This window comes from Eretmochelys imbricata, chromosome 1, assembly GCF_965152235.1.
Source record: "Eretmochelys imbricata isolate rEreImb1 chromosome 1, rEreImb1.hap1, whole genome shotgun sequence".
Lineage (NCBI taxonomy): Eukaryota > Metazoa > Chordata > Testudines > Cheloniidae > Eretmochelys > Eretmochelys imbricata.
In genome coordinates this window covers 311,621,705-311,647,353 of record NC_135572.1, presented here as the reverse complement: position 1 = coordinate 311,647,353, position 25,649 = coordinate 311,621,705, and the positions used below count along the sequence as shown (strand labels likewise).

At 40.6% G+C, this 25,649-nt stretch overlaps 1 protein-coding gene across 6 annotated transcripts in view; it reads right to left on the bottom strand.

Annotated features, from left to right (window-relative positions):
- MDFIC (MyoD family inhibitor domain containing) overlaps positions 1-15,073 on the bottom strand; it is a 176,837-nt gene extending 161,764 nt beyond the window's left edge. For 2 of the 6 annotated variants that reach the window (XM_077834251.1, XM_077834253.1), the window contains exons 1-4: positions 14,846-15,072; positions 14,298-14,452; positions 2,601-2,732; positions 500-532 (exon numbers count right to left, since the gene is read on the bottom strand). In XM_077834251.1, coding sequence (XP_077690377.1) covers positions 500-532; positions 2,601-2,732; positions 14,298-14,391 — 259 coding nt within the window. In that variant the 5' untranslated portion in view covers positions 14,392-14,452; positions 14,846-15,072. Of the gene's footprint in view, positions 1-499; positions 533-2,600; positions 2,733-14,297; positions 14,453-14,750 lie in introns of all 6 variants that reach the window. The other 4 variants (XM_077834244.1, XM_077834218.1, XM_077834227.1 and 1 more) reach the window with 4 other exon arrangements.
- Between the last annotated feature and the right edge of the window lie 10,576 nt (positions 15,074-25,649).

Here is a 25,649-nt window from a genome sequence, read left to right as displayed (position 1 = left end):
CCAATGCATAAAACTTTTACAAATAACACTTGCAGTATGTAATCGAGTCAAATACTGCTAATGTGATGTAAAAGCTACGTCTCTCCTCATGCCCACAACTGAAGAACAGTGAGAAAATCTGCTTTAGTATCATGATTTTTACTACTTTTTCTTGGAGGATCACTTTGCTCTGCATTAAGAAAATTAAGAAAAAAAAAACAGTGGTGAAATAAAAAATGAGTATTCATTATTTCACAACAGTTATTCACACATGCTTCATCATAATGGCAGCACTTTATATTTGAGTTTCATATAGCAGTAAAGGATGGGAGCTTTAGAGGTATTCAGCACTGACCTAACTGCTGTCACTGAAGTCAATGGTAAAACTGATATTGATTTAAATGGGAACAATTAGGCCAATGCTAAACCCTTTTGAAAATCCCACCAAAATATTTATGATGAGATGATCCCTCCCATTACTCAGGCTTTCAATCATGGTGTCATTTTAGACTCTCCTTACTTCCACGCACTTGCCAATTCCTGTTGCTTCTTCCTATACCATAAAGAGAAAAAAAAATCATCCTCCCATCTCCAATCCAACTGCCAAGAACAGAATCCATGCACTAGTTGTTTTTTTTAAATCTTGACTACTGCAACCTTCTGCTATATCATTCTCTCTCCACTGCAGTTCAGTCCATCTAAAATATTGCTACCAATTGATTTTACTTTCCCAGAACTCTAGGCCTTCTTCCCCAGCCTCTTTTCTAATCCCACATAAAATTCAAACTTTTTCTCTTAACCTACAAGGAACCCCAGACCCTTCCTTCTGCAAACAATTCTACCCTCATCTCCTCCATTACACCCATCTCTCTCTTTGCTCACTCTCAACTCTGCATCTTCTTGCCTGTCGCCATTACATTTAGAACATCACTCTTCTTTTCCAAAACCATTTAACATCCACTTTTTCCAAACTTAGGTCAACCTAGCTACATCACTCAAGGGTGTGAAAAAAAATCACACCCTGAAAAACGTAGGTATGATGACCACAGCCCCAATATAGACACCACTAGGTCCACAGAAGATCTAGCTACCACCTCTTGGGGGAAGGGGGAGGAATGTCCTACAGCAATGGTAAAAGCTCTCCCATTGCTGTAGCAAATGTCTGCACTACAGGGGTGCAGTAGAAGGTTTGCCTCTGTAGAGCTTGTAGTGCACACATACCTTAATACCCAGTACAGTATTTTGAACTGCCCTAGCTTATGCCCTTAGACTGATAGTCCTTTGGGATAAGGAATCTGTTAATTGTGGCACAGCTCTCCCACCACACTGTTTTACATACATTTATGTCACCATATATAACAACTATTACCCCAAACTATGAAAAATGTGCAGATTTACCTTTAGGTAAATTTAAGCTTTCCTAAGAAACACCTAACCAGTAATACAATACATCCAAGATATGGCAAAATATTTATGGAGTTAGTTATCTAAAAAAAGGGAGAAGTTGATATTTCAAGAGAGACTTTTATTCAGCTGCTTACAGAAAGGGGAGGAGATGGGACCACACAAGGGAAAAGAAATGCTTAACTATGGAGAGTTCTGAGGACTAGAGTAGCACAAATTTATCCTGCTGAAACTCTGCTGAAGGACAATACATGCAGAGTATGCCGCAACGCTAAACTTTAAGTGGATGGTCAGTCCATATTCCGCAGGTTGAAAGTAGATGCAAAATGCTGCTTTAAGCTTATTCAATTTATGAATATACCTTATAATTAGAGACATTTCCCCATGCTACCACTCCTTTGACTTTCAAAAGCTCAACTATTTACAGAATATTAAAGTAAACACAGTATTAGCACTAACAGTTATTAGCAAAACATTTGACCTTTAAGCATGTGCAACTGTTCAGAATACATTGGGAAGTGCATAAACATTGACTGAAAAAGAAAATGAAAATAGCCTTACATTCTTCATTTAAAATAAATTATAGGTTTTAGAAGCTGCACCCTAGTCTATCTAGTGTTAATCCCTTACCAATCAAGCTTTAAGGTATGTTTTACAACATTCTTTTAGTTCGGTGTCTGGAGAGGATACATTTTGTTATGCAAGACGTTTCTGCAAGCATGCTACTTTAGGACTTGAAATTCCTCAGTTGCTCAATGTATCTGAATGGAAGCTCTCGCTTTAAAAAAAAGCTGCTTTGAGCTTAGTTTACTCTGCCACTTAAACATGTAACTTGATAAATCTATGGTGATAGTACCTAGTAAACTTGCACACTGCAACTAGTTTGTCTGCTACATAAATTCATCTGGTCATGAACTTATAGGCAAAGTACATCACATCACATAATATTATGTCTTTAAAAGATAAATTGTACAGGAGTTCCCTATCATACTGTTATGCAGAGACACTCAAATCACCAAAACATCTTGTTTATGTCTTGGTTTCAACCTTTTGCTGATAATGCTGACAGGAATCATTCCAGGGAAGAAATTCTGTTGACATACATTATGGTTGCAACATAATTGATTTGACACACATTTAACTGAGTCAACAGTCAGTACCCCATTACACTAGTAAAGCAAGCCTAAACGACAGCAATTTGTTCTGGAAATACTTACTTCTGATGAGGTCACCATCAGTGCGATTTCCCCAGACAGACTGGTCTTGTATCTTTGGTTGTATGCTTTGGTTATTGGAAGGTGGTGTTATGTCTCTTTCTCCTGCAGCTGTATTCTCTTTATCACATTTTTCTAAATCAAAGAAAAAACATATTTTAATTTCAAATCACTGATAACATTAGTATTGTTATTTTCCCCTTTTAAATAATGCATAATAATGTTAGTTTCAACCACTTTTCCCATCATTTTTGCTCATCTAATCAGACTAGTTCTTTAATGAAAGTCTTTCAGTGGGCTTGCATTTTACATGTTCATATGCAAATACACCTTAAGACAACAGTTTAATGGCAAACTGTGTTTGGCATTTAACAACGTTTATTTACCTTCCAAAACAACATTTTCAGATAAAACCTCTAAATGACACACAAAATCCGGTATTTTTGCCCATGCAGATGTGCTTCTTGTGTAGAAACTACTTGCTATGTGGGAATTTCATGAAAGCTATAGGAACTGTGCCAAAGGTCTGAGATTCAACATATGACTAATAAGACAACTTATGTTGACTAATAGCCAAAACTGATATTTTGACAAAAATCCCATGGTAACAGAACTTTCAGTTGTTTTTTTTTATAGATATGAAAAGTCATTGTTGAATTAAAATGAAGTTCTAACCAAATTTACAAAATGCTTTTCTTTTTGTAATAAACATGCTCCAAATGTAAGAAAGCTTGTTTCACCGTGTTGGCCAAGAGATTCTTAAGCCTTCTTTACAAGTACTAGAGAATTCAACAGTAATATGTTCAGATGTAGTTTCCCATATGAAGTTTCTCCTTGCTCACAAGCACTGACTCATATTTTCACTCACCAAAATAAATGAAAGCTTTCATAGGTATCTTCCGTAGGCAATTATTTTATTCAAAACACACCAGTCACTGATAGATCACCATGCATCTGAAGAAGTGAGGTTTTTACCCACGAAAGCTTATGCTCAAATAAATCTATTAGTCTTTAAGGTGCCATCAGACTCCTTGTAGTTTAAGAATCTATATTCCATGTTACAATGGTTCATAAAAATACTGCACTTAGATTTCAAGTTGCAGTTTGAAATATTACTTCATAACATTTTTGGAATGTGTTTTATAACATGTGCTATGTAAAGCTATTTTAAAATAAAGTGAACTACCACCTGTTGAATAGTGGGGAGGAAATTGCATGAAATTCTTAATGTTACAGTAAATTAATAAAGGTATCTCTAGCACACAGATAACGATTTAAATCATTTTAAAAGATTTTGCTCTTAAACTAACCAGAGTAGCAAAATTAGGAAGATTATGAAACCAATCCTGAATTGCTGGAAGACAATTGATGTTTCACTGTGCAGCGGTAACTGTTTTGTATAAGATGTGATAGTGCACAATCCTATTTAAAATCTTGATATAGTAGATGATATTAAACAGTCCTACTGAAAGAATAACTGTATTTTGGGGCAGTCAAAATTCCAAATTAAATTTTAGCCAAGTGAACTAGAATTCTGAGCGTAGAACCAACTGTAAGTGTCAAATTTCCTTAGATGTCACCACACCTACAGCAGTTGTCATTCAGTCTTAAGTAGACATCTTCTCAATATCTGAAGTCTGCGGAATAATTCATAATTAATTACCTTTAATTTTACTTCTCTATTAGCTTTCTACTCATTTCCCAACTTCTTTTCATTGCTGAGGACTAAACCATACTTGAATTCTCTCATTTTTGATTCCTGTTTGAAAAACTATGATGGTATGTACAGTACGCTGCCAGCCAGCACTACTTCATTGGCTATTCTGTGAACCACTCCTGAAATTGTGATTAAATTGTTAACATCAAGAAAACAAAGGTGCAGCATTTAAGAAAGGAGTGTCACAACTAACCAGTAAAATAACTCTTGATCTGAGGATTATCTAAAAATGAGTTTCTTAAATTGCTGAAGGGATATCAAAAGACAGATGTGCAGCATAACACCATTAACTTCACCAAGTGAGGATCTGCCCCCGAATGTCCATATATGAAATCTATCCCAATGTTTTTTCAAATTTCACAGTGAAAGTAATAACCACTGACTTACCTTCTCATTTCCAAAAAGAAAAGGAGTACTTGTGGCACCTTAGAGACTAACCAATTTATTTGAGCATAAGCTTTCGTGAGCTATAGCTCACTTCATCAGATGCATACTGTGGAAACTGCAGAAGACATTATATACACAGAGACCATGAAACAATACCTCCCCCCACAAACTCACTCTCCTGCTGGTAATAGCTTATCCAAAGTGACCACTCTCCTTACAATGTGTATGATAATCAAGTTGGGCCATTTCCAGCACAAATCCAGGTTTTCTCACCCCCCCCACCCCCCCAAAACACACACACACACACACACACACACACACACACACACACTCACTCTCCTGCGGGTAATAGTTCATCCAAAGTGACCACTCTCCCTACAATGTGCATGATAATCAAAGTGGGCCATTTCCAGCACAAATCCAGGTTTTCTCACACACACACACACACACACCCACCCCCCCCACACACACACACAAACTCACTCTCCTGCTGGTAATGGCTCATCCAAACTGACCACTCTCCTTACAATGTGTATGATAATCGAGGTGGGCCATTTCCAGCATAAATCCAAGTTTAACCAGAACGTCTGAGGGGGGAGGGTAGGAAAAAACAAGGGGAAATAGGCTACCTTGCATAATGACTTAGCCACTCCCAGTCTCTATTTAAGCCTAAATTAATAGTATCCAATTTGCAAATGAATTCCAATTCAGCAGTTTGTCGTTGGAGTCTGGATTTGAAGTTTTTTTGTTTTAAGATAGCGACCTTCATGTCTGTAATCGCGTGACCAGAGAGATTGAAGTGTTCTCCAACTGGTTTATGAATGTTATAATTCTTGACATCTGATTTGTGTCCATTTATTCTTTTACGTAGAGACTGTCCAGTTTGACCAATGTACATGGCAGAGGGGCATTGCTGGCACATGATGGCATATATCACATTGGTGGATGTGCAGGTGAACGAGCCTCTGATAGTGTGGCTGATGTTATTAGGCCCTGTGATGGTGTCCCCTGAATAGATATGTGGGCACAGTTGGCAACGGGCTTTGTTGCAAGGATAGGTTCCTGGGTTAGTGGTTCTGTTGTGTGGTATGTGGTTGTTGGTGAGTATTTGCTTCAGGTTGGGGGACTGTCTGTAGGCAAGGACTGGCCTTAGACTATCTAATTATTTTTTTTTTTAAATGGGAATTTTCCCCATAGTTGAGATCTTAGGCTTCTTGGATTGCATTATTAGGCTTCAAATAATGGAGACATCTTGGATTATATAACAGACTAACACCTGTCAGGAATGGTCTAGATAATACTTAGTCCTACCATAAATGCAGGGGACTGGACTAGATAACCTCTCAAGGTCCTTTCCACTCCTATGATTTTATGATTATTTTCTTGATTCCGGAAGTGCTGACACAATGTGCTAGTTGCTGTCCAAGCTTGCACGAAGACGAACATTGCCTCCATTTGCGGCAATAATTTACAATTTAAAAAATTGCATTTGTAGGTATTTTGTTGTTTTACTTTATTTTTGCATTTTGTTATGAAATATGCCTGAAAGCAAGGTCACTAAATTAAAGCATTACAATGACTATTACCAACAATCCAAGGAAATGCTTGAACCTTGGTTGATGGGTCATACCTACTCAGAAAGTTTTCCAAACAGAGCCTAAAGCTGCTATGAGAGCAATGGCATGATCAGGCACTCCTTTTTCATGGGTTTTCTGTAGGAACTTATAACACTTTTCTAGTTCAAACAAGTTCGGTCTTGAAATTTCTCTCTCTGTATACTAGCCTTCTCTTCTCCATTACATTCTTCAGCCTATATGCAATAAACCCTCAAAATTGACAGCCAGTAGGAAAAAGAGACGCTGTTCAACCCAGCTTATTTCCAAACTCTAACATCCTAGATATTTTGTTTGATATTCATTAGAATGCGTTCATCCAGAAAACCAACCTCTCTTCAAAACTTTTGTAAGTTTTTTCAGATGATACAGTAAAAGCATCATACCCTTTCCCTGGTTATTACGGTTATTCATTTGTATTACAGTACTGACTCAGGATCAAGTCCTTCTTGTGCTAGGAACTGCTGCTTTAACAAAAAAAAAAGGGGGGGGGGGGAGGGGACAGTCCCTACCCCAAAGAGCTCAGGACTAGATCCACAAAGGTACTTATACATTACAACTTTTAGCTGACCTGCTTCTCAGTAGAATCCTTGGATTTAGGCAGCAAAACTGGCAACTAGGTGCCTAAATTCCTTTGTTGATCTATCAGCTAACTACAGTCTAAGGCCCTGATAGAATCATAGAAACGTAGGATTGGAAGGGACCTCGAGTTGTCATCTAGCCCAGTCCCCAGCACTCATGGCAGGACTAAGTATTATACAGACCATCCCTGACAGGTGTTTGTCTAACTTGCTCCTAAAAATCTCCAATGATAGAGATTCCACAACCTCCCTAGGCAATTTATTCCAGTGATTAACCACTCTGACAGGAAGTTTCTTCTATTATATCATCCAAACCACCCTTGCTGCAATTTAAGTCCATTGCTTCTTGTTCCATCCTCAGAGGTTAAGGACGACAATTTTTTCTCCCTCCTCCATGTAACATCCTTTTATGTACTTGAAACCTGTTCTGCCCCCTCAGTCTACTCTTCTCCAAAACTAAACAAATCCATTTTTTTTTCAATCTTCCCTAATAGGTCATGTTTGCTAGACCTTTAATAATTTTTGTTGCTCTTCTCTGGACTTTTTCCAATTTGTCCCCATCTTTTCCTGAAATGTGGTGACCAGAACTGGACACAATCCTCAGTTGAGGCCGAATCAGCGTAGAGTAGAGCAGAAGAATTACCTCTCGTATCTTGCGTACTCCTGCTAATAAATCCCAGAATGATATTTCCTTTTTTGCAACAGTGTTATGCTGTTGACTCTCATTTAGCTTGTGATCCACTATGACCCTCAGATCCCTTTCCACAGTACTCCTTCCTACGCAGTCATTTCCCATTTTGTATGTGCGCAACTGATTACTCCACTTAGGAAGGAACGCTTTGCATTTGTCCTTATTGAATTTCATCCAATTTACTTCAGACCATTTTTCCAGTTTGACCAGATCATTTTGAATTTCAATCCTATCCCTCCTAAGCACTTGCAACCCCTCCCAGCTTGGTATTGTCCACAAAGCTTTACAGATGTATCACAGCCTTGTGGACATGAATCATTTCACTGGTATTATGCATATGAAACTGAAAGCAGAAGTAGGTTTAGGGAAAAGCTACAGTTAGGCATTTATGAGTTTCTGCTTTTCATTTGGTGCCACTTTAGAACCAACACTGACAACTATGAAGTAAACCAATTTCACAAAAATAATAAGCCAAATAATTTTATATTTGGAAACACACAAAGTAACTACTTAACTAGTTTGGAAAAAAACAACTAAAATTGCCCAACAGTTGAAAAAAAAATCCCCATTATTCATAACACTCAAACTGCTGGTAAAGTGTGACTATTACGGCAACTGGAGTAGCTAGCTGTAACCTTAAGAAATTCTAGGAGTCCCCGTAAAGCAGGATTATTACAGTCCAAATCCAATTTGGGTGCAGTGTTCTTTAATGGCCCCAGGATTCAGGAAAGAATCCACATTCACATAAGAACTAAAGCATGCAAAGTCAATGGTACTTTGAGCACATGCTTGAAGTTGAGCAAGGCACTGAACATTAATTCTTCTTTTTTCAAACAGTATATTAAATTTCATATTTTGAATTCATATGGAAGTATATTTTGCAGAGAAAAAGGAGGCTCCTGGATGTCATTTTCAGAAGTCTCTATTTCTTCTATTTTTTCAACTGATGTGTTTGAATCCGTTTCAACACTCTAAATCATCTTTAGATATCTGTTACTCTCTAAAGTATTCTTCCTGTCATACGATTATTCTTCCTTTCATACTAACACTGTTTGTTTCTCTGTTTTGCAAACACTTAGACAATGTTCACTAATTGTTATTCTAGATTATTTTTAGTTAATAACAGGCCAAGGTAAAAGCTTGCTCAGTACTCTTAGATGAGACTCCAAAACAGTCTAAAATATGGCCTGATTATTCAGCTGGAGTTCTGTGCAAGATCAACCTCTTAATAGCATACAGTTTATTTAAATGCACAGGATTTAATACAAAAAAGTCTGTCCACGGGTATAAGTAATAATCAGCACCAGGTCAGTGCTAACATTTTAGGCATTTTACTTCAATGGGAGCTACTGGTGAGAGTCAGACTTCTTATTTAGGTGTGTTAGGGGTCCTTCACAGTCCAATCTACATCCCAGAGAACACTAACACAGGGGACAGTCAGGCAGCCGGGGAGCACAGGAGGTGAGAGGTGCTAGTACTACGAGTTCAACAACTACAAGGGGCCTGTCCAGAAAAGATCAGGGCCCCACCCAAGCAGATCTAATCACTACTGGGGGGAGGAAATGGACAAGCACCTTTAAAAGGTGTATCAAAGGTGCACTCGTAGGACTCTCCTCAGTGCCAGGTATACCTCACTGGTACTGATGAGGTACCTCACTGGTACCGATGAGGCTCTCAGGATTCAAAACTAAGCATTAAAATGGCTCAATTTCAAAAGGGACGACACGACTAATTCATTTGCTACCAATGGTAAGCCCAGCAATATGAAGAGCCAAATTCCAATTACCTTACTCACACAAATATTTGCCAATTAATTTTAAAATGGTCTCATAAGAAAGGTGATTGGAGGATGCTCCGATGCCATGTCAGTGAGCATGGTGTAAAAAACATTTAACGTGGCCAAGTATATACTTTATAACTTTTGCTAGCATCATCATCTTTCTTTCCCCACAACTTGCATGGGTGTGCCCAACTAGCTGCTGAAGCTATTTTCTTTCACTTCTTTTTTCTTAGTCACATAACTGCGGCATTTTTCAGACATTTAAACTTTAAACAGTTCTTCCTTATAAAGAGTCTTGTTTTAAGAGGAAGAGCACATTTAGGCTTAAGCTATCTATCTGACAGCGCAACTGAAAGTACAAGTAGTTGAGTGAGGAGAACACCATTGGAGAGTCTGTTTTCCTTGCAACGCATTGCAGAATTATGGAAGAGAAGAAGAAATGGATGTCCTCAAGAAGTGAGTCTTTCCAAATAGTTGGACAAATATGGAAAACATTTTAGAAGCTTGTATTATAGTTTTTCTGACTGAAGTGCATTTAATATTTTCTATTCTACACAAGAATCCAATTATATCTAATTAATGAAACTTGGTCAGTTTTCCCAGGCAAATAGAAATTCAGTTATACTCTTTACTGCAAATGTACGGAGTCCTAATTTAAAAATGACGAAGTTTTCAAGAAAATGATACCAAGAATTGTGTAATTAATTACTCAAATTATTTCCATGAACCCCCTGACCTACCCCAAAAAACATTCTGGTCTTTCAGTACACTAAAGAAAAGCTTCTCAAGAACCTACAACTTCCAGCGAAGTCAGTGGAATCATAGGTCCTCAGCAGCACCTAACAGGGTCAGGTCACAAGGAAATCGCGCTACAGAATATTGCAAATGTTCATTGCTATTTCCCCACAAGTCCTGTTCTCAAAATAAAATTCATGCACATTGATTTGCTAATATTCAGAGTTATTGGGAAAAACTGGTACTCCACTTCCATGCATTCCTCTGTCAGTTTCCTAACAAAGCAAAGAGTATTTTAGAGATATTTCTTCTTAAATACGGATTTAAAAAGCAGCAACTTCCTCTATTTAAAATAAATGCTGTAAATATTTCACAAGGGTCTTAAGTTGAAGGTGAGTGGACACGGTTTTCCTTACAGGTTTCAGAGTGGTAGCCGTGTTAGTCTGTATCAGCAAAAACAACGAGGAGTCCTTGTGACATTTTACGCTTTCGTGGGCTAGAACCCATTTCATCAGATGCATGGGGTGGAAAAATACAGTAGCAGGTATATTTATACATAGTACATGAAAAGATGGGAGTCCACAAGGACTCCTCGTTGTTTTTGTTTTCCTTACATTATATACAACATACCTTCAGACATCATACAACTAATCTCTTTAACTGAATCTACAACAGTGGTTCTCAAAGCCGGTCCGTTGCTTGTTCAGGGAAGGCCCCTGGCGGGCCAGACCGGTTTGTTTACCTGCTGCGTCCACAGGTTTGGCCGATCGCAGCTCCCACTGGCCGCGGTTCGCTGCTCCAGGCCAATGGGGGCTGCGGGGAACCGTGACCAGTGGGAGCTGCGATCGGCCAAACCTGCGGACGCGGCAGGTAAACAAACCGGTCCGGCCCGCCAGAGGCTTTCCCTGAACAAGCGGCAGACCGGCTTTGAGAACCACTGATCTACAAGATATACTTCCACGGCTAGTCTGTAGATGTCATTTTTCTTCAGTTTTTAATTTACTAGAGCACATACTGTACTGGGATCACATTTATAAAAAGCATAACATTAGTTTATTTATGATTCCCCAAAACAATTTTATTAATCTAAAATAGTAGTTTTCAACCTTTTCTTCATTTGCAGACCACTAAAAAATTTTAAATGGAGGTACAGATCTTTTGGAAATCTTAGACATAGTCTGTGGACCACCAGGGGTTCGCGGACCACAGGTTGAAAACCACTGATCTAAACTATGAACTCAGTTCTTTCACCTAACACTGAGTAATAACTTACTAAGCAACAGGAGATTAATATGTGTAAGGGTGAAAGAGTCAAGTCCTAAATATTTTTCCTAAACCTTCAGTTCTGTAATTCCTGAACTACCCTGGCTTTGTAACCATATATTGCTAAACTGATTGAAGCGCTGGAATAATGATTGACAATGATATAAACTCACCTGTTCCCTTCTCCCCTCCCTTCAAAAACAGATTTAGGCTAAAAGAAAGTAATAAATATCCACAAATACTATTCAAGTTTAGGTTCATCATCAAAATACATCACATTTTAAAGTTGTAGCAAATAAGACCCCAATCCATTGATGGAACTTTTTACATGCTTAAAGTTGAACATGTGCTTAAGAGTTTGCAGGGGCTGTGATACTGGTAGACGCTGTGCCAGCTCTTGACAAGGTGTAGGTGTCAGCTGAGAACTGACAAATTCATAGCTGAAAACCAGACCAGCTCATCTCTATGTTAGTATTGTTTAAGATAGATGTAAAACTTGTAAGGATGTGTTTAGACTCTATAAATTGGTTGTAAATTGCTGAATGCATTAATCTTATTGTAATCTCTGTATCCCATGCTATAAGGTAATATGTATCTTTTGCTTTATAGCTGTAAAAATGCCTGCTCTGAACTTGAGAGCTCAGACAGGAGGAGTGCTTCCCTCACCCACCAAAGAGGACTGTGAGACTAAATGGGCCATTGTAAGACATGCGGATACAAAGACTCTGCTAATTACGTCAACACAGGCTACATGCAGAAGGCCTTGTCCCATCAGTTTGAATTCTGAAAGAGGAAAATAAAGATAGCTGACATGAAAATTTTTCATCTTTGGAGTCTGGACTCTCTCAGGGCCATAGACACTAAACTGAAGAAGAGATCCTCAGGGTGGACCTAGGGGTAACCCTGGAAGACATTTTGAATTGACAGATTACTATAGCTCTGTCACTTTTTTGGAACCAGAGACTTATTTTTGGGTATATGTCTGCTTGCTTTAACCTGAAAATAACACTCTCGTTTATTTTCTTAGTTAATATAGCTTGAGTTCGTTTACTGTAGGATTGGTTACCAGCACTGTTTTTGATGTGAGATCTAAGGTACAAATTGATCTGGGGTGAGTGACTGGTCTCTTGGGACTGGGAACAACCTGAATATTTTGTGATCTTTGGTGTAAGTGACCATTTATCACTAAATCCAGCTTGCCTAGGTGGCAAGATAGACTGGAGTGCCCAAGGGGACTATCTGTGACTTCCTAGTAAGACTGGTATAATGCTTCAGGACTGGGTTGGTAAAATCTAATTATAGAACATACAACCAGTTACAGGTGTCTGCCCTGAGGCTGACATTTACAGTCATGAACCACTCCAGAAAGTGTGACAGGCCCCAACCAGTGCATAAATCTAAACCAAAGTACTTACAACACTTGTGATTCATTGGCTCTTCAAAATATGATCATATAATCCTTTAAAATGATACTTACACATGTAATAGATATTCAAATTTCTTCTTACACATAGTTTGCCCATGGCCAGATCAGTGTCATATTTTGTCCCAGGTAGTTAAAAAAAAAGCCTAATATTTGGGAAGCTAAATGATTTTATTTCATATTAATAAAATACAAAAACCCAATTCCAAGCCACATATCTTAAAAATAAAGTCTTGTTCCTAAATCAATTATCTCACTGACCAAACTTCAATAATTTCTATGCATGGCCTACATGTAAAGTTTAACCAGTATGGACATTTGATTATATGACACAATAAAGGTGGCACTTAATGCTCAAAATATGTATTACAGACATTGGTCTTTCTGGCAAAAACATGGTGCTAACAGTTCAGTTCTGCACGGTTGATCTTCTGTATCTAATTTAAAAAAAAAAATTGCTGTTTAGCAGTTATGAGTCACTCTCTAGGACAAAAAAAACAATAAGATCAGTATAAGCCAATTTAACATTTCTACATGCCAGAACATTTTTATTTAGCTACGGATACTTTCTGGTTTCTTAAATGAGATGTCAACTTTGATTCCATGTAGCTATTGATTTAAAGATGTTGCCAAAGAAGAGAGTGTGGCTTTATTATACAGTTGTACAACTGAGTTACCATGCTGTGTAACTTTATACATAGCTGGTACTTGAAGCAATTTTAAATTAGATTCTTCCTTTCTATTCTTCAGAGACTTATTTTATATCACTATCAGAATTCTTGAAATCAAAACTGCCAGCTGTAAAAGAAAAAAAGATAAAGCCTGATTGCCACAGACCATAAGTATGTACAGTAAATGACCACATCCTCCTGTATCTTATCTTCAGAAGATAAGTTGTCAAACTAATTTACCTGCAGCTTTTCCAGAAATCAACTCATTTGGGTGCCAAACTAAAAATCAAATAAGATTTAATTCTGAGAGTGTCATACTAAGATGAAAACAAATGATATGCATCCCTTTGAATAGTGGATTAAAAGTAAGTTAATAAAGCACAAACTGGGTTTGTCAGCAGTATCTCAAGGGTAGCCTCAAAGGGAAAACAAAGTGACCTCCAACCTGAACAAGTCATGGTCACAGACCTGCTGCCTACCGCAATCTGCTCGGAGGACACGCTGGGAATTTGAGAGGCATTACAGAGACGTGCTTACAAACAAAACCACAAGGCTGAGAAGCGAAAGAAAGGGAGCGTTTAAGGCATAGCATGATGGGGCTCTCTGAAAGCCCCTTGTTTTTTAAAAAGAGGGAACTTGGGTGGTGGGGGGGAGGGGGGAGACCCACCTACTTTTTTTCTGTTGACTGCAGAGACACATTTTCAGTAACAAGCGGAGTCCAGAGGAACAGCAGAGACCAGGGCTCAACACCCCCCTCCTTACACACACCGAATGAACCAGCGAATGTACCATTCCAATCAGAGGCGCAACAATTGGGGAGAAACTTTAAAGCAACTCACCGCCAGGCAGCGAGAGCAGAAGGCTGCGTTCGGTCCGAGCTGCAGGCGCCGGCCCTTCAGGCCCCGGAGGAAGAGGTTCCCTCGCTTGGGACATCTGCCAGCTCTCTCCCCGCGTCCTAGGAGCTTCCACCCCCCGACCAGCCTAACACGCCACCCTGAAGGGACAAACACACGAGAGGCCGTTCGAGTGCGTTGCTCCCCCGCACACTCACGGCTCCGGGGCTAGGGCTTGGGGAGGGGCCGGCCCCAAAGAAGCAACAACTTTGCAACTCCGCGGCAGGCGCGTCCCTCCGCCCCTGTCCTCCCCGCTGCATGCGGAGGGCGCCTTTAGATGCACAGGCGCAAAGTGCTGGCGGGCAGCTCAGGGCGGAGCACAGCCCCCGGGGTGCCTGAGCGTTGGGGGGCTCGGGGGATGCTCAGCGCCCCATAGCCAACTGGAGCCACCCGCCATACCTTGGCATTGCCTTCTGCTCGGCCCCGGCACGCTCCCCTCCTCCACCTCCTGTGGCGGGATGTCCCTTTCCTCCGCCCCGGCAAGGGAAACTTACCGAGGCTCCCAAAGCAGCAGCAGCATCTCCCCTGGCGGCGCGGCCGCCTCTTCGCCTCCCCTCTCCAGCTGCGGCGGCTGCCTCCTCCCTCCTGTGCAGCCCCCGGGCTCCTACGGCTGCAGCCCCTGGCGCCCCGCTCCCGCGCGGGCCCTCGCCCTCTACAGCCAGCGCGCTGCACACACCAAACGGGGACTTTTTTCGTCTCTCTCTCCCCCGCCCCAAAGCTTCTTCTTTTTTCATCATTTCCGGAGACTGGAAACAGCCAGCTGTGGCTGGCAGCGATCGAGGCGTGGGGGCGGCGGCTCCCCAGGTCCCGCTGCCCGACCCGTTCCCCAGAGGCTGGGGCAGGGAGGCTGGGCCAGAAGAAGGTCATGGGCACCAGCCAGGCCCAAACTGGGAGCATCCTCCTACCAAGTGGCTGGGGTTGGGTATGGGCCATGCTGGGCTTGTAACCCTGCAAGTGCCCTGAGCAAATGGGGGGGAAAGGGAGCACCACTTCCAAAAATAATGACAGGTTTCAGAGTAGCCCTTTTAGTCTGTATCAGCAAAAAGAAAAGGCGTACGTGTGGCACCTTAGAGACAGATTGTTAGTCTCTAAGGTGCCACAAGTACTCCTTTCCACTTCCAAAAAGGAGGCTTTCATGCCTGAGCATTGCTTGCAGCTGTGGCATAGGGCTAGGTGAGAGTAGCACTTTAATAGGGTTAACCTCTAACTCTGACATTATTCACTTTGGTTTGAAAAACGTAGGCTACTTTTCAGGTTCAACCAGTTTGCAAATAGCAACCTGGTTGAGGTGACTGATTTGCAAAAGTCAGAGACACAGTAGGCCCTAAAGCCTTTCATCAACAGCAGAGATTTACTTTAAAAAAAATCAATGCAACATTTACATATGATTGCACAGGTACGATATATAAATAAAGAAGGAAGGAGCAAAGATTTTACAGAGCAGATATCTAGAAAGCTAAACCACTTCCTTCCTTCTACCAGCACCTATTCTGTAATCTCATGCACCTCTCACTTGCAGGTCTGTTTTCATCCATATAGAAAATACATTCTTGTCAGTTTTAGGGCTTGTACACACCAGCGCTTACTTTGGTATAAGTCACTGTGGGAAAAGAGACACCCTTGAGTGATGTCAATTACACACCAACCTAAGCACTGGTGTGGACAGCGCGATGTCAGCGGAAGAAGCAGTCCCACCAGCGTAGCTACCGCTGCTTGGGCAGGTTGAGAAATTATGCTGACGGGAGAGCTCTCTCCTGTTGGGCATAGAGCATCTGCACGAGCAGTGCTACAGTGGCGCACAGTACAGCTTCATCGCTGTAGCGTTTCTAGTGTAGACTAGCCCTTAGGCCCTGATTCGGCATGTGCTTAGCTTTATTACCATGAGCATTCCATTGACTGCAGTGGGACCATGCTTGATAGTTAAATGAAGCACATGTATTAAGTGTTTGCAGGATTGGGGGCCTTAATATGCTCCTATAAAGCAATCTCCTCTATGTCAGCATTTCAAACTTCTAAAACAAAAGCAATTTGTATGATTTAATTGTAATTTCCTTTAAACTCACTAGCAGATCATACACCATGGTTCAGTCCCCATATTTGAACCTTATCTTTCATCAAAGCATATTTTCACCTCTCTCTCTGAGAGACTGAAAAAACACAACTAAGTAGGAAAAATGTGACTAAGGACAAAATAGTCTAAGTAATAAAATTTTGAGAGCAGGTGAGAGGTGGATGCTAGTTTTGATACTGTAAGCACTAAAAGACATGGCTCAAGTGTTCTAGAGAGAAGTTTCATTTTAAAGAAACATTTCTCTGCAGTGTTTGCAAACCAGCCATTGTAGATTGTAAATTCCTGGGGTTAGGAGCCATCCTTATTTGCCTGCAAAGTATCGTGCAGCTTTGGGGCCCAACCTTATTTCAGTGGACATAAATGGAAGTTTTGCAGTTGATTTCAGTTAAAACAAGATTGCATTCCTATGATGCTATTGTATATTCATTGTCATAACTGAAAAGATAGCATGTGCAATCAGTTGCCTCACACTGGTATCCAAGACATCACAATTTCTCTCTCTCTCTCTCTTTGAATAGGAAATAACTTAATTGTAGTATCTCCTGGAAAATACAGACATTTAATGACAACCACTATAAGTAATAATTAATAGTGCTAGTGCATAAGAACTTGAAAGTGAAACTTACTAAAGAGAAATTGATCGCTCTATTGTTTATTGACAAGATGAGAAATAAAAAGGGAAAAACTACAGCGAGTGAAATTTAAATTCGATTGTATACAATTTTCTTTCAATTTTAATAATTTCAAGTAGATTTAACAATCCCACAATATCTGTTTAAAGCTTTTCATAACAAAATGACTGAACTGAAAAGGTGTATGCATAAGAAGTTAAGTATGTTGACAGAAGCTGGGAATGAGCGACAGGAAATGGATCACTTCATGATTATTACCTGTTCGTTCCCTCTGGGGCACCTGGCAGTGGCCACTGTCAGAAGACAGGATATTGGGCTAGACGGACCTTTGGTCTGACCCAGTATGGCCATTTTTATGTTCTTAACATGTTTTTTTGTTTTTCTACAAAGATATTCTTTATATTTGTGTTCTATTCTATAATCATTTGCATACATACAGTTTTAATGGAATTATTTGTATAACTTTATTAAAGCAATCCAGATAATATTTTACATTTATGTGGCAGAATCTTTTATCCTGAAGCATCCCAAAGCACTTCAGAAACTATATGTATAAAGTCACCTTTGGGACAGTGGGTGTGATGGGATTCCCAGGGTACAACCTTGACTGTGGGACTGCTGAGCCCTCCAAACGCAACAACCTGGGCTGCCTCTCACACTGTGATGCTGATGTCAAGCTACAAGCCTCTGACTGGTACTGCGCTTACACAGCCATCCACAGGCAGGGACACACCCAATTGAGTTGATCTCCTGGTCACTCATGAACCATCAATAGAGAGGATCCAGCCAATTCCCCCTAACTCCCCAATATTGCACCCAAGAACTGTAGCGTCTTGCACTGGTCAGAGGTGTGGCCCCTGTAAGCTCATTACCTAGTTCGCCACTTGTTCACCAGAAAGTGGATATTCACCAGCCTTTGTAATCTGAGCTGAGATTTCCCAAGATCTTTCACCAAAACACACAGTTTCAGGTAAAATATAAAACAGATTTATTAACTACAGAAAGATAGATTTTAAGTGATTATAAGTAGCAGGCATAGATCAAAGTTGGTTACCTAAGAAACGAAAATAGAAACGCAGCCTAAATTCTTACTTAAACAGACTAAGCAAGATTCGAATCAAGCAATGTCTCACCCTAACAGATGGTACAAGCAGGTTCCAGTTCCTCAGTACACAGACTAGACCACTTTCCAGCCTGGGACCAAACTTCCCCAGTTCAAACCCTTTTTCTTACAAATATTTTTCCAGGTGAGATGGGGAGGGGAAGGGGGAGTCCAAGTGATGATGTCACTTCCCCTCTTTTATACTTTCTTCCAGCTGCTAGACAGTGGATACCAGCCAACTGGTGCATAGTATATAAAACTTCATATCTATACAGCATATTCAGGCCTGTCTGTAAAGGCCAAGGCAGAAAAATCCCAAAAGAAAAAAAAGGGGGTATGGGGGGATGGAGTTTTAGGATAGAGATCGGGGCGGGCAAACGTTTTGGCCTGAGGGCCACATCGAGTTTCCAAAATTGTATGGAGGGCTGGTTGGGGGAGCCTGTGCCTCCCCAAACAGCCAGGCATGGCGTGGCCCAGCCCCTGCCCCCCATCTGACCCCCCCTGCTTCTTTCCCCCTGACGGCCCCCCTGGGACTCCTGCCCCATCCAACCCCCCCATTCCCTGTCTCCTGACAGCCCCCCTGGGACCTCTGCCCCATTCACCCCTCCCTCCATGTCCCCTGACGGCCCCCCGCTGCCCCATCCAACCCCTCCTCCCATTCCTGACTTCCCCCCAGGACCCCTGCCCCATCCAACCACCCCTTCTCTCTGTCTGCCCCCAGAACTCCTGCCCCTGACTGCCCCCCACCACCCCATCCAACCCCTTCTCTCGTTTCTTCCTGATTGCCCCCCCCGGAACCCCTGTGCCCATTCAACCCCTCTGTTCCCTGCCCTCTGACTGCCCCGACCCCATCCACACCCCCGCCCCCTGACCACCACCCCAAACTCCCCTTCCCTCTGTCCAACCCCGCCTGCTCCCACCCCATTACCGCGCTGCCTGGAGCACCGGTGGCTGGCGGTGCTACAGCTGCACCACCCAGCGCACCAGGACAGGCAGCTGCACCGCCCGACTGGAGCCAGCCCCGCCACCGCGCAGCACAGCACAGAGCACCAGGTCGGGCAGCGCAGCTGCAGAGCTGTGGCCTGGCAAGAGCTCGCAGCCCCGCCACCCAGAGCATTGTGCCGGCGGCACAGTGAGCTGAGGCTGCGGGGGAGGGGGAAGAGCAGGGGAGGGACCAGGGCTAGCCTCCCGGGCCAGGAGCTCAGGAGCTGGGCAGGAGGGTCCTGCGGGCTGTAGTTTGTCCCCCTCTGATATAGATATTCAGGCCTGTCTGTAAAGGTCTATACTTTAAGAATTTAGGTATATGTTTATCATTTAGCTAGTTCTAGAGATATAAAAGAAAGAATCAAAATCACTGTCTGCCTGTGTGAGGGCCTTCTCTCACTGTGACAGTCTGAGGCCCTGTTCTTTGGCTAAGGCCTTTGGCTAAGCAGCAGAGGCAGCCATAAGCTGGGAAGCCTGTGGTAACATCCACACATTCCAAACTAGTCACACTGAAATAAGGCAATCTGGGGCTCTTAGAAAGGTGATCCGATCTATCACCTCCTGTCAAGATTCCTTCCCCACTCTGAACTCTAGGGTACAGATGTGGGGACCTGCATGAAAGACCTAAGCTTATTCTTACCAGCTTAGGATAAAAACTTCCCCAAGGTACAAACTTTGCCTTGTCCTTGAACAGTATGCTGCTACCACCAAGCATTTTAAACAAAAAACAGGGAAAGAGACCACTTGGAGACGTCTTCCCCCAAAATATCCCCCCCAAGCCCTACACCTCCTTTCCTGGGGAGGGCTTGGTAATAATCCTCACCAATTGGTACAGGTGAACACAGACCCAAACCCTTGGATCTTAAGAACAATGAAAAATCAGTCAGGTTCTTAAAAGAAGAATTTTAATGAAAGAAAAGGTAAAAGAATCACCTCTGTAAAATCAGGATGGTAAATACCTTACAGGGTAATCAGATTCAAAACACAGAGAATCCCTCTTGGCAAAACCTTAAGTTATAAAAAGACACAAAAGCAGGAACATCCATTCCCTCCAGCACAGCTTATTTTACAGGCCATTAAAGAAAGAAAATCTAATGCATTTTCTAGCTAGATTACTTACTAACTTTACAGGAGTTGTAAGGCTTGCATTCCTGATCTGTTCCCGGCAAAAGCATCACACAGACAGACCAAACCCTTTGTCCCTCCCCCACCCTCCAGATTTGAAAGAATCTTGTCCCCTCGTTGGCCATTTTGGATCAGGTGCCAGCGAGGTTACCTTAGCTTCTTAACCCTTTACAGGTGAAAGGATTTTGCCTCTGGCCAGGAGGGATTTTATAGCACTGTATACAGAAAGGTGGTTGTCCTTTCCTTTATATTTATGACACCTCCAGATAAAGGGAAGAGCCTAGAAGATGTAAAAGGAAATTTAGTTTGATAGCTTTCTGTTTGGTAAGAACTCACTTATCAATAGACTTAGTTGGGAAACCCTTATGTCTTTATAGATGTAGTTGTGAAATCGTCACTTCTGTATTGTTTTGTCATTATAGTTCCCACTTTTCTATTGTTTATTTGCCTGGTCTCTGTCTGGTTCTGTGATTGTTTCTATCTGTTGTATAATTAATTTTGCTAGGTGTAAACTAATTAAGTGGTGGGATATAATTGGTTAGCTAATCATGTTACAATATGTTAGGATTGGTTAGGTAAATTTCAGTAAAATGATTGGTTAAGGTATAGCTGAGAATATTACTGTATAAATTAGGGGCAAACAGGAAGTAAGTTGGGATTCAAAAATAAGAAAAAAGGAACTTGGATTTAAGCTTGCTGGAAGTTCACCCCAATAAACATCGAATTGTTTGCACCTTTGGACTTCAGGTATTGTTGCTCTCTATTCACGCGAGAAGGACCAGGAAAGTGGGAGGGTGAAGGAACGAGCCCTCTAACAAGCATCGTGTAGAAATATTACTTCGAACATTCCTGTGAAGTAGATGGGAAAGTATTGTTATCCCCATTTCACAGACAAGGAAATTGAGACAGAAAAGTAAAATGACTTAGCTAAGGCTACACAGCAAGTCAGTGGCAAAGCAGGGATTAGAACTCAAAGCTTCTTGACTCCTAGTTTATGCTCATTCTTCCAGTACACACACTATAAAACAGTGGGTGAAGGAAAATTTTAGCCAAGTGCACTGCGGCAAACTACTTCTTCAAAACATGCCATTGAATCATAAATGTCAATGTGGAGCAGACATTAATTTTTCAAGTCTTATCTGGAAGATGCTCACAATAAACTTCATGGATGATAGTATGAGTTTACTCTGCCAAGTTTCAGATAGCAGGGAGTCTACATATTTTAGATTGGATCCATTACAACAGTTTGAAACAAATAAACAAAAGCAAAAAACATTTTCAGTTGAGATTGCTATATTGTAATTAATTGAGCTGTGATATAGCTTTAAGAAATTTGCCTGGTGAGCAAGATAAAATTCAAGGGTGCAAAAAGTTCCTATTCAGCTCAGTGCGGTATTTACTAGAAAGTGCAGCAAGAAATTAACAAAGAATCCTGGAGCCCAATGGGTTCAGTTGTGGCCATCATTGATGGGATATGTCAAGGATAAGTAAAGACACTGCAATAAGACACATAAGGGGAATGGAACTATTCAGTAACATCACACTATAATTCTTCTAATAAAAACATAGTTCATGTAAATTAAGGTAGACGGTAGAGTAAAAAATATTCTAAAATGTTATATTGAGCATTTGCAGTACTTCATAGTCAGGAAGTTCTCACTTAAGGTTCTAACATCAACCTCCCTATCTGTACCATGCTTCACATATGGTATGAGACGCAGAGATATGACAAAGTCCTCCATCCCACTCCTGTTACCACAGCAACCTTAGCTCTGGGCTGTTGCACATATATATTTCAATATGTTCTTTCATTATGTGATAATAAAATCCCTGCATACTCTTGCAGCCCATAATGACAGTCTATGACATGGGTAGGAAGGGGAATTTAAAATGTTTTCAAGAGATTAGATGGAAGGTGGGCATGATCGTTGTTCAGATCGAGACAGCAGCTGGAGGGTGGGGATGGGGGGACACTATTACAGAGATAGTGGCCTGTGTCTCATAGAGATCTGGTGTAAAAGATGTAGTCTACCACTGATATCAAGATGATGAATTTGGGAAAGGAGGCAATTTTTTTGAGGCATTATATGAGTTTCATCAATTTCCTTTTTCTGTGAAAACTGTAAAAGATACAGAATTCCTTTTTGTTATTCAAGGACTTTAAGGCTAGAGTAGACCACTATGATAATCAAGTCTGACTTCCTGCAGAAGACAGACTATAGAATCACCATTGAATCAAGCCCAATAATGTGTGGTCAAACTAGAGCATATCTTTTAGAAAGACATCCTGTGTTGATTTAAAGATTTCAAGTAAATCCACCATATCTCATATTAAGTTGTTCTAATGGTTCATCACCCACACTGTTAAAAATTGTGCCTTATTCCTATGTTGACTTTGTCAAGCTTCAACTTCTAGCCACTGAACCTTACTGGATATTGGTGTTTGTTTGTTTTTTGAAAGGTAGATTTAGGTAGCAGTAAAATGATTTACTACAGTGCTCTTAAGATATTTATGCATAACCGTACCCTGGTTGGTTTCAAATTAGGGCTGTCAAATGATTAAAAAAATTAATCACAATTAATCGCACAATAAAAAAATTAATCATGATTAATCACGTGATAAAAATTAATTGTGATTAATTGCACTGTTAAGAATAATAGAATACCATTTATTTAAATATTATTGGATGTTTTCTACACTTTCAAATATATTTATTTCAATTACAACACAAAATACGAAGTGTACAGTGCTCACTTTATATTTATTTTTATTACAAATATTTGCACTGTAAAAAACAAAATTGGTATTTTTAAATTCACCTAATACAAGTACTGTAGTGCAGTGTTTATCATGAAAGTTGAACTTACAAATGTAGAATTATGTACAAAAAATAATTGCATTCAAAAATAAAACAATGCAAAACTTTAGAGCCTTCAGGTCCACTCAGTCCTATTTTTTCTTCAGCCAATCACTCAGACAAACAAGTTTGTTTACATTTGCAGGAAATAATGCTGCCCGCCTCTTGTTCACAATATCACCTGAAAGTGAGAACAGGCATTCACATGACACTGTTGCAGCTGGTGTCGCAAGATATTTGCATGCCAGATGCACTAAAGATTCATGTGTGTCTTCATGCTTCATCCACCATTCCAGAGGACATGCATCCATGCTGATGACAGGTTCTGCTCATTTTCTTCTTTGGTGGTTCGGGTATTGTAGTTTCTGCATTGGAGTGTTGCTCTTTTAAGACTTCTGAAAGCATGCTCCACACCTCATCCTTCTCAGATTTTGGAAGGCACTTCAGATTCTTAAACCTTGGGTCGAGTGCTGTAGCTATCTTTAGAAATCTCATATTGCTATCTTCTTTGCATTTTGTCAAACTGCAGCAAAAGTGTTCTCAAAATGAACAAGATTGCTGAGCCATCATCCAAGACTACTATAACATAAAATATATGGCAGAATGCAGGTAAAACAGAGCAAGAGACATACAATTCTCCCCCAAGGAGTTCAATCACAAATTTAATTAACACATTATTTTTTTAACAAGCACCATCAGCATGGAAGCATGTCCTCTGGAATGGTGGCCAAAGCATGAAGGGACACATGAATGTTTAGCATATCTGGCATGTAAATACCTTGCAATGCCGGCTACAATAGTGCCATGCAAATGCCTGTTCTCACTTTCTGGTGACTTTGTAAATAAGAATTGTGCAGCATTATCTCCCATAAATGTAAACAAACTTCTTTGTCTTAGTGATGGGCTAAACAAGAAGTAGGACTGAGTGGAGTTGTAGGCTCTAAAGTTTTGCATTATTTTATTTTTCAGTGCAGTTATGTAACAAAAAAAATCTACTGTTGTAAGTTGCACTTTCAGAATAAAGAGATTGCACTACAGTTCTTGTATGAGGTGAATTGAAAAATACTATTTCTTTTGTTAATTTTTACAGTGCAAATATTAGTAATACAATAATATAAAGTGAGCAGTGTACACTTTTTATTCTGTGTTGTAACTGAAATCAAAATATTTGAAAATGTAGAAAAACATCCAAAAATGTTTAATAAATTTAAATCTGTATTCTATTGTTTAACAGTGCGATTAAAACTGAGATGAATCACAATTAATTTTTTGAGTTAATCGCGTGAGTTAACTGTGATTAATAGACAGCCCTATTTCAAATATAAGAAAACAAAACGTAAACAAAATAAGGATGTAGTCTCCACCTTGGGAATTTTATAGTGTACCAACAGCCAAATGTAGCAAAATAATAGTACAAATAAAAAAGGGGAGGTAAGGAAGAGAGATAGATGAGAATTAAAGCAAAGAATGTTATTCTGTAAAAGAATATGATGTTGCAAGTGAAATTTATACATTCTGATGTTTTATTCTTTTAAATTCAGTACGAGATAGGGAGTATACAGCACATAAGTGGAGATCAACAGTGAAAAAGCAAGGTAAAAGAAGTGGGTATTGAACAGGAATTTGAAGGAGAATAAGGGTGCTTGGTACAGTGGTAGTGGGATGCCATTGGCTCTTGGTATTCAAGGCCTTGTTTCCACAACATAGCTTTTTGTTTTGTTTTTTTTCCCCACCCCAAATGGTCTGAAATTTTTCTAGGGCTTGTTTAAAAGGCTCTTTGCCCTAAATTGCCATACTCCAGAGTGAATCAAAACACAGCAAAGCCAGTCAACTCATGGATTCCTGACATTAACTTGAAAAAATATAAAATAAAGTCATTTCATTGCTACAAGTGCAGTGCAATCATATATGTTCCATTTAAGTGAGGCAGTTGATCTCTGCTGTACTCCTAATAAGGTCATGAGAATGTGTAGGCCCACTTGTGGTGGTACCACATTTTTATTCAATTATGACACCCACTAGACTTGGCCAAAAAACTGTGTAATCTTATTAGTGTTGCCCCGTAGTTCTAATTCCCCAATCTTCACCTCCATTGAGTTATGCAATGGGTTCATTCCTCACCTGCACTGAAATTACAATTGGTGCAGCTGTGAAGAATGGTGAGGGCCCTAAACTATCCTTTCCTAGGCTTCTGTTCAGTTGAAATAACCAGGTGTGACCTAAAGCAGCCTATAGGCTGCTCTAAGTTGTGTTAGCTGAAGTAGTCCCACAAAGGCCCACTGTAATGACTGAGGACTAGGCACCACATGCCACCTCGGCCTGGGCTGGCTTGGCCTTTCCCTGCCCCCAACATGGCCCCTCTGAGGGGAGGAGCAGGTAGCATAGAGCAGACTGTGATGGCTCGATACCACCGGAGGATTGCTCTCTCATGGGGGAATCCTTGGCTACCCATTTAAGGCAGTTTTCTGCATGCTTTTTGCTGTCTCAGGTCAGTGGAGGAGGATTGAACCCAATGTAAATAAGAAT